Genomic DNA, 9774 nt, shown 5'->3' with positions numbered 1-9774 from the left:
AAAATATTTTTCTATCTTTTTTTCTTTTTTTTTTTTTTTTCCTTTTTCTTTTTCTTTTTTTTTTTTTTTTTTTTTTGCGTTTCGCAACATTCTCACGCCGAACAGTTTTCACAATAATGATATTATTATCGATAATAATATTATTAATAATATTCATAATAATAATAATAATCATAATAATAATAATAATAATAATAATAATAATAATAAAACGCAATAATAATATTAAACGTTTACCCACTAATTAACGTTACATCTAAACGCTTTTATTATGCTTTAAGTTTCTTTCTTTCTGCAGGTACGGTTATGTTCATTCTCTTCCTTTTATTTATCTTTTTCAATTCCCCTTCACGCGCAGGAAACTCGTCGTCGTGTCTCTCTTCTCCGAGATTTTGAAATTGTCTCGGAGACAGAGAGAGAGAGACAGTCGGAAAGAAACGCGATTCGACCGCTTTCCTATCTTCGCGAGCAACAAACGGATTTTTCGATAAATATATACTATTTATTTAATAATACGACGAGAGGATTTCGCAACGCGCAATAAAATAACACACTCTTTCTCTCTCCTGTTCGAAAAATCGTTATAACAATTACAAAGTTCTATCGTATACTCGATAGAAGCATTTGTTTCAACGCATCAATGAACAAATGTCTCGATTGACGACAATCTCGTTGTCGAGCAACAACGAACGAAGATTCGAGGAAGATCGTATTCGACGCGAATAAATGTCACTTTTCTTTTTTTTTTTTTTTTTTTTCTTTTTCTTTTTCTAAGATAACCACGTTTTAATTAGAAACGAAACAACCAGCGATCTCCTACGAGAGGAGAAAGAGCGTCGCCAACGATCTTCCCCATCGACGCGCTCGATTCGACCGATACGTAACCGATACGTGAGCGCGGCTCAACGATCGTGAAAATTTGGCACAAGTTTCTTTTCTTCTTTTCCTTTTTTCTCTCTCGCTTTTTTTCCTTTTTTCTTTCTCTCTTTTATCTCCTTTTCCCGCGAGACAGGATCGTTGTTGGGCGAAACGATCACGCTTTTCAGAAAATTCCGATTCACGCGAAATATTTTAAACAACCTTGGCGCAATCATCGTAATCATCGCTGTGAAACAGCGGCGGGAACGCTTTCAAATTATTCCCTTTTCATTTGCAAGAGTATCGAACGTTCGGAAACGAAGACGAAGGGTGTGGAAAGAGATTCCAACAATCAATAACACTCGCGTGAAACGAAGAGATATCGAGGGAAGAGATACGTCGAGATGTGGACGCGTTCCATAAGTAATTTCGTTTCAGAAATTCGTAAAAAATTACTTTTTTTTTCCTTACCGATCGATGATGCATCGATTGTTTTCTTTTTTTTTTTTTTTTCCTTCTTCTTCTTTTCACCGTTAAACGTAACCGTTTCGTCGAAACGTTCTTTTTTTTTTTTTTTTTTTTTTTTTTTTTCTTGTCTCTCATCAACAAAATTCTCATCCATCTCTCGAGAAACGTTTTATTTAAACGTACAAAAGTTTCGAACTGGTCGCGACGTTTTTTGTTTTTTTTTTTTTCCTTTTTTTGTTTTTTTTCTTCTCTCGAAAAAAGAACTCTTAAAACGATATTATTTATGGGACTTGAAAGGGGGCGGGCGAGTGGGAGGGAAACAATATAATCCGTACAGCTTCTCGAGACGCTTCGTTAAGACGCGAAGGGAAACGACGGCGAACAATCGGCGAACAAAATCGTCGCGTCTTCGACGAACCAAGTCGAAGTGAGGACAAGTTTCGCGAGAGAAGCAACGGGGAAGACGAACGAAGTATCATCGCGTAATACTGTTAAACGAGTCGAGTTCGCGAACTCGACTCGAAATCAACGTTTTCCAACGCGAAGGACGACGAGGCGATTTACCCACCCCCCCTCCCTCCCTCCCTCCCAAAAAAAAAAAAAAATACCAAATTTCCTCGTCCTCGATTTTATCGGAGACGAATCGGACTTTCCCTTCCCTTCCATCGTTGTCCTCCTCGCGTTCCGTCATCGTCGTCATCGGGACCTCGCAACCTCCTCCTCCTCCTCCTCCAGCACCCTCCAGATCCCGAAACCGTTGGTCGAAGCTGATCGCCCTCCACCACCTGCCGCCGTCGGAATCGGCGGTCATCCACCCGGCCGTCGTCATTCGGCCTTGATCGTCGCCGAAGGGGAGGCCAACTCCCGAGCGAAGGTGGGGCTGTCCTCGCCCGGGAGGAGGCCCGGCTCGCTCTTAGGCGTTTGAACGTCGGGGAAACGGGCGTGGGTCCTCAAGTGCCTGGTGATCATGTCCCGTCTGCACGCGGCGTACGCGCACTGGGGACACTTGTACGGCTTCTCGCCCGTGTGCGTCCTCTGATGGGTGCTTAGATGGTCCGACCTGCTGAATACCTGGCCGCAAACCTTGCACGTGTACGGTTTCACGCCCGTGTGCAGCCTCATGTGGCGGGTGAGCATGTCCGACCTGGCGAAACTCCTCTTGCACACGTCGCACAGGTAGGCCTTGGCGGACGCGTCCTGGGGCCCCTGCCTCCTGTGCCTCGACGCCATGTGCTTGGCCAACCGGTCGTGCAGGCTGAACATTTGCCCGCACACGGGGCACACGTACGCGACGTCCGCCCCGGGCGGCATCTCCTCCACCACGGGCGACACCTCGAGGTTGTATCTCACGGCCACGCTCTCCTTGGTCGTGGGCGACGCCACGTCCCCCTTCACCACGGGCACGCTCACCGAGCCCCTCGACACGATTCCGGGCGGGAGTAGCTGGAGGGCGGGGGGCCGGCCGGAGACGGCCGCGGCGGCGGCTGCGGCGGCGGCGGCCGCAGCCGCCGCGGACGCCATCAGGTTCTTCATCGAGAGGTCGAGGGGCGACTCCTGGGGGCTGGTCGTGTCGCTGTCCAGGAAACCGCTTCTCAACGGATGGTGGTTCACGAACACGGACGACGAGGCGGCGGCCGAGAGGGGCGGCTTCTGCTCCCATCCCGGGACCAAGTCCGAGTCCGAGTGGCTCCGGCCCCTGAATATATCCGGCAGGTACTTGGTGTGCATGTAGTGCTCGAAACTGTACGACGAGAGGGATCCTGGCGTTAACGGGGGCAGGGTGAGCGGGGTCAATGGGGTGAGGGGGGTGAGCGGGGTTAGGGGGGAGGTGGGGGACGGGAGCACCATGGGGGGAGTGGAGGATTGGGAACACTGGACGCAGGTGCAACCCGCGTATTTCGGCGCCGAGGATCTTTGATGATGAGGGGGATGATGGAGGTGGTCGTACGCCGGGTGATTGGCGTTGTTCCGCGAGTGATGATGCCTGTGCCGGTGGCGATGGTGGTGCGAGTGATGATGCGAGTGATGATTGTTATTATTCTGTTGTTGCTGTTGCTGCTGTTGTTGCTGTTGCTGCGCCCCTTCGCCGTTCTTCTTCTTCTCCTCCTCCTCCTCCTCCTCCTCCTCGTCGTTTACGTCGTCGTTGTTGCTATTGTTGTTGTTGTTGTTGTTGTTGTTGTTGTTGTTGTTGTTGCTGGCGGTGATGGTGGTGGTGGTGGTGGTGGTGGTGGTGATGGTTGCGGCGGCGGTCGACTCGTTCGCGTTCGACTCGTCTCGTTGCTCCTCGGCGGTGGGCGTGGCGGGCTCCTCGCTCTTCAACCTGAGGGGTAGCAGACTGATGCCGGACGGTGGATCGGCGGCCGATCTGGAGGACGACCTCGGTGAGCCGAACACGTCCTCCTCCTCCTCGGATGCGGGGCCGCTACCCTCGAACCTCAACACCTCGCCCTCGGAGGGCGAGCTCCGGTGTTGGAGGATGTCGAGGACCTGGTCGAGCCGTTTCCGCCGGCGGAGGTTGCGGTGATTCCGGTTGGCCGTCGCCGCGAGGGTGTTGTTGTTGGTGCAGGAGGGCGGTGGCGGCTTGGCCGGACCCGGGGGCGCGGCTGCAGCGTCCTCCACGGCGCTCTCGGCCATCGTCATCGAGGATGCGCGGCACCCGCCGCCTGGGCCCTTTATGCCGCCTACTACACCCTCGGCTACCACCGTACTGCCTCCCACCTCGTCCTGAAACACAAACCAAACCGCGCGCCGCTTTTACTCCCACTCCTCTTTTCCTCCTCCTCCTCCTCCTCCTCCTCCTCCTCCTCTGTTCTTATTATTATTATTATTATTATCGTCGAGAACGAAGTGATCGAAGGATCGCGGGATAATTCGCGGTCGATCGTCGTCCCTCGATCCCTCGTCTCGCGCGCGCACACGCCGCGTCCCGACGGATTTTGTTTCGATTTCGATTGCCTCACCGCTTCGTCCACGCAACGAAGAAGGGACGCGAGCAGGAAACAGGAAGGGAGCGGCCGAGCTTTGTCGTATCGGCGATCGAGCGGTGATCGGGGATCGTAGTCCCAACCGGGGACGGAGGGCGAGGTCCACCGTCCGCCGAGGCCCGTCTCACGGTCCCAATAAATCACGATTAACGCGTTCCCACTTTTTCCCCGGCGAAACGTAGGAGGTAGAGGTTGGCCGTCTGTCATCGAGAATCTACTACGGATCGTAGCCATGGATCGGAAGAAAGTAAGACGATCGCGGGATCGACTGGGCTCGCGCGAGATGGCGTCCTCGACGAGAGAGAGGAGGGGGAGAGCGAGGATCTTGGCCGAAAAGGTGGTGCTAGGTTCGGGGCGAGGCGGAGCGCACCACTCGTCTTGTTCCACGCGACAACGGCACTTTGTCATCAAACGGACCACGCGAGATGTATCCGGCGGACTATTTGAAATTTAAATGCCGGCGAGGGCATGAATCAACTACGTGCTCGACGAATCGAGCCAAACCCCCGCGTTTCTTCCGTGTAGGAGACTTCCTTTCCCTCCCGTCCGAGAGAAGTTGCACGAGTTCCCGTCCCGTAAAACTTGTAATATCGCTTGCCGCGCGTCCCCGAATAAAAATTGATCGCCAGCCACGCAGGGATCGTCGTGCTCGTTGTGCGACACAACTCGAATTGTTTATCGGCAACGCGTCGAAATTACACAAAGTCTATACGAGGAGGATATTGCGGGGGAGGAAAAAAAAAAAAAGTAAAATAAATTTCCGGTTCCTTCTTCTGGCAAAAAGGAAAGGATTATCCCACGTTCGTTTTATCTTTACAAAGTTAGAAAATCTATCCGAAAGAAACAAGCTCATTTAACCGGACAGTTTATCGAAGCGGCAGTTTATCTCGTGATAATTTCGTCGTAGCGAAAGAGTCGCGCCGGATCGTATCCTTTTTCGACCATCGGCGCCCCTTCCAATACAAGCTCGACTCGGAAACGTGATTTTCGAGCGGAATAGAAATTCGCGTTCTCGGAAGGCCGCGGCACACATGTCCCGGCGACGAATACTTTCGATCCGAGCCTCCGCCGCATTCCGACGCGTACAACAGCGCAGTTTACCGCTGTTTCGAATCGATTCCCGTGCTCCTCTCGAATCCTTTCCTGGCGTGGCCTGGCCCCGATGCCTGGCAAACTTGCGCCAATTGCGCCCCGCTCGATTATTCGCAGCAATGCGCGACACGCTTCGAATGGCCTTCAATTCTCAACGCCTCCTCGAAATTCTTCTCTCGAGTCGTGGAGAAGGGGTTCGATCGCGTTTTCGCGAAAAACGAAAGTAATATTCGCGTCGAACCGCAGTTCCTCCGTCCGTCCGTGTGCGTACGAACGCTTCCTCTTCGCGGGAAAGATCGCGACATCCGGAGGACGATTCGAGAGATTCACGGCGGTGTTTCCCCCTCTTTCCACCACGATCGTCTTCTCGTTTGGCCGGTGTGTACCGGTCGGTAGAATCTCGCCGAGAGAAAGGGCCCCGATGATCGGTCGTAAAACGTAAAGGGGACTCGTAAACGGAGTGAAAAGATGTCAGAACGTAAAAGCCGAGAACAGGTCCCCGACGAGGAGGAGGTGTGGGCGTGCGTGGCTGCCACCATCTTCCTCCTCCTTCTTCCTATTTCTCTCCCCGCTCTAGTCCCGTCTTCGCGAAGAAGAGGAAGAAGAAGGAAGGAGGATTGTCCCGTGTAATAAGATTCTCGACGAGAAGAATTTCCCGAAATTCGAGGCTCTCGAGAAGGAGGCGATCTAATTGATAGAAGAGAGGAGAAATCGCCTCGGTTTTCGAAGCTAAAGAAGGACGAGTTGGAAGGCGAACCTTGACGAGACGAGAGTTTGCGGGAGAAGGAGATCATCGGTGAAGAATTCCAGCAGGAATGCCCTCGGGGAGGCACCTGTAACCGCGGCTTCTCCACGGGAGAAACAGAACAGGTTGAGACATGGGCGTGGGTGGAGCGCTTGATCTTTCTCTCCCGCTGACCATACACTCGCGATGGCTACGAACGTCTCGCGATTCCTTTTCTTTCTTTACTCGCGAAACTTGCTCCGATCCGAAAAATTTTCTCTTTGCATATATATATATATATATATAAAAATATCGTGATCGTGAAAAAAACAGCGTACACCAATAAAAAAAAAAAAAAAAAAAAAAAGAAAATTCCGATTCCAGGTGCACGAGTTCTTCGCGAAAGAAAACTTTCCCTCCTGACCTTAATTATTGTCCTCGAGTCGAGTCTCCACATTATCGAATCGTCCCATCCACTTTACTCGGAACGAGAGCGGTTCGAAGCCGTCGCTAGCGCTCGATCGTCGATCCAGAGCGTTCGGAAGGAAGGAGCGGCCTGAGGGCAGCGCTCGGCTCGCTCCGGCAAACTGCTACCAAAAAACCAGACGGGCTACCGAAGAGAAGCCGATCGTTCCGAGCCATCTGCATGCAGGGGTCCGCGTATGTACAGCCTTGGAAACAGCGAGCGCTTCGTTGTTGGAAAAACAGCGAGGGAGGACGCTTTAAAAATCTCTCTCGTTTCCAATCTCGTTTCCAGGCTATCGATCGTCCGCCTGCTCGCTCGTCCTCCGAAAGGGGAGTGGTAGTAGCTCCGCTCTATTTTCCACCGGGGCAGGGAAGAGAAAGCGCGGAAGGGAGAAAAATGTACGCGGCGTGCAGGATCGCACACCTCCTCCTGCTTCCTCTTCTCCTTTCTCTTCGAACGAGAGAGAGAGAGAGAGAGAGAGAAGAAGCGGAGGAAAGTCGCGAGTGTCGCGCGACAGATTTTATCGTTGCGCCGGAAAATTACGGGTTATCGGCGTGGTGATTAACGAGCCTGCCTCGTATATCGGACGGTAATTAAACGCGCGGTAATTTGCGCGCCGCGCCAACTCGGTTGACAGGCCAACTAGGGTTGATTTAAGGAGCTGCGCGAACCTTCCCTCGTTACCGTACGCGTTAAAACCTCTCCGTTCTCCTACCTTCCTGTCGAACGAGTCGCCAGGATGTTTCGTAAATTCTTCCACGAAATTCTGCTTCTTCCAAGCTTTCCTCGAAAATCCTTTAATCGCGCGACTCGTATCGGCCGATAAATAAACCCGAAGATGCAGAAAACTATCGACTATCGTAGTTAACGTCAGCCGGGGATGGTTGTAGGGATTTTACAAGGCTCGCTGTCCCTTTTCGTCGCGAGTCTTCTTCTTCTTCTTCCTCTCCGCCGAAAACCTGTCGGTCGAACGGTTCGACGGAAATTCCCTCCGTTTACGATTTTACGGAAATATGGAACGGATTGTTAACCCCTTCCCTACGAAGAGTCTGAAGTGATGAAGATTCGAAGATCCAAACGATACGAATAGCACGAGCAACTGTAAATAATCGAGCCAAACGTTACGAGCGAGAACCGTGAAATGAGAAGATCACGATTCTTATAACTCGTAGGACTCTTGCGAGGCAAACGTGCTTTTGTACTCGAGTTTTTCGACTAAGATTTGATCATTTTCGAATAAAAACCCTTGCTTAATATAAAGCGTCTACACCTAATGCGGGACTATTAATTTTTAGACTAAAAGTATATCTAGATATCGACTCGAGATGAGCATTTCTTGTTTATAACGTGCTATTTATTTTTAGGCGTGGTATTATTACATTTCCGTTAAAGCATTCTTATTTACGAAATATACTTTTCAAACTGTTACTTGTCATTTATCAAAAAAAAAAAAAAAATAAACTTATAACACACACATATACATATATATATATAAAAGCAAAAAGAATTATTATTTACGTCCACAAGAGGTGCGTCGCAAATGACTGTATCACGTTTATCTCTATACCTATATTTCGACTCGTATCGCAACAAATGTTTTCGAGCGTTCAGTCCTATCGTTCGGATTTCGGGTACGATTTTGCTTGTGCGGAGAGTCATCGAGGACGCGAACCATTTCCTCCGCGCACAGCAAACGCAAAACAATTCGTTTAAGAAATCGGATCGGATATCGGTGGCGAGCAACGAGCAACGAGGCGATCTAGTTAGCGCGATCCGTCGTTCCGATTGGCGTGTAATCGATTGGTCGGCGGCGGGTGGGAATTCGCTGAATCATCCGCCGCTCCATGATAACGGCCGATGCCCTTCGCCTTTTCGCGCTCCCATCTTATCCATCTCTTAATAACACGTCACGTTTCTCCGCTTTAACGAAGCGACCGTCGCCCCTTTCCTTCCACCTCTTCCCGGGAGATCGCCAAGTTCGAAAGCGTGGTGACAATCGTCGAAGGACGAAAAAGTGTACATCATGACGGTTAAAGAAAAAAAGCTTTACAGCTTAACAGCTTTTCTTCGAGCGCGTTTTTCCCCGTCCATTTACACATTTTTGCCGCATTTTACGATGCTCTTTTACAGCCTGTTCGAGTTTCTCTCTCTCTGTGTATATTTATCGCTCCGATATAAGAGCGATCGAAAATATCTCGATCTAATTCGAGAAAAAAGAACGACTCGAAAATCGTTAAAATAAACCGCGAAATAATTATTCCATCTCTGAAAACGCGTTCGATCCCTCTTACTCGATCCAACCAATCGTATTTCAACGCCGCAAAAGTAGACACGTTCTTGTTTAGATTGCCACGGGATTATTTATATCCGGCGCCCCGAGGAAGGAAGGAGGGGAAGTTGTCGTGGCTTCCAGTTGAAACAACGATCGTTCGACAACTCTCTGGCAAATTTTTCCAGACCAACGTCGGCCAGCCGTGAAATCATTAACGATCCGCGACTCTGAAAAGGATGCGGCAGCTGCGGGAGCCTGATATCGAAGGACGCTGCTGCCGGCCACCTGCGCCCGGGAAGAGGAGGACGTTTCCATGCGGGTGGATTCCACGCCTTCGAGCGAAGCGTCGGCGACGTTGCGTTGCGCCGATCGTTTTACTTTTCCTCCGTGCGCTTCAACGTGCGTTTAATTCCAAGTCTATCGAACGAAAGACGGGGAGGAAAAGATTTGGTCCGTTCAGAGACGATTGGAAACGAAGGGGGGAGCTCGTTAGCGGGAAACAAATAACTGGCTCGTTTAACATTTGCTCCTGCCTCCAGCTATTTGCTCTCGATTCTTTGCGTCACGCCAGGCTACGCGCCGTTCCGCGAACTAATAACATTGACCGCGTAACAAGCAGCGCGAACCGTTTTACTCGGCGCAACGACCACGTTTGATAATGCTCGTAAAATCCTCTCCGCGGCCAGATAACGCCGGCTCTGAGGTAATAACCTCCCTGCTCCCCTCCGCCCATGCCAATTCTCCAATCTTTCTTCGTGCCGCGTGAAAACCTCAAGTATTTCACTTGGCAAAATCCCTTGCAAAGAAGCGGTCGATTATCATCCTTTCCTTTCCGACTCTCGAGAATTCATCTCGAGAAGAGAGATAAAGAATGATTTATTAAGTTTGAAGAAGAGCGTAGTTTTCCACA

General features: G+C 50.5%; 1 protein-coding gene across 2 annotated transcripts in view; it reads right to left on the bottom strand.

The window, feature by feature from the left end:
* Positions 1 to 244: 244 nt before the first annotated feature.
* klu (zinc finger protein klumpfuss) overlaps positions 245 to 9774 on the bottom strand; it is a 32153-nt gene continuing 22623 nt past the window's right edge. The window contains exons 1-2 of one of the 2 annotated variants that reach the window (XM_086913025.1): positions 4287 to 4536; positions 245 to 4050 (exon numbers count right to left, since the gene is read on the bottom strand). In XM_086913025.1, coding sequence (XP_086769151.1) covers positions 2152 to 4050; positions 4287 to 4517 — 2130 coding nt within the window. In that variant the 5' untranslated portion in view covers positions 4518 to 4536 and the 3' untranslated portion in view covers positions 245 to 2151. Of the gene's footprint in view, positions 4051 to 4286; positions 4537 to 9774 lie in introns of those variants that run through there. The other variant, XM_012494823.3, reaches the window with a different exon arrangement.

Source organism: Apis florea, unplaced genomic scaffold, assembly GCF_048593485.1.
Source record: "Apis florea isolate Af1SG1 unplaced genomic scaffold, ASM4859348v1 contig_3496_pilon, whole genome shotgun sequence".
Lineage (NCBI taxonomy): Eukaryota > Metazoa > Arthropoda > Insecta > Hymenoptera > Apidae > Apis > Apis florea.
Note: the sequence above shows the minus strand (reverse complement) of the source record. Positions and strands in the feature narration are given on the sequence as shown.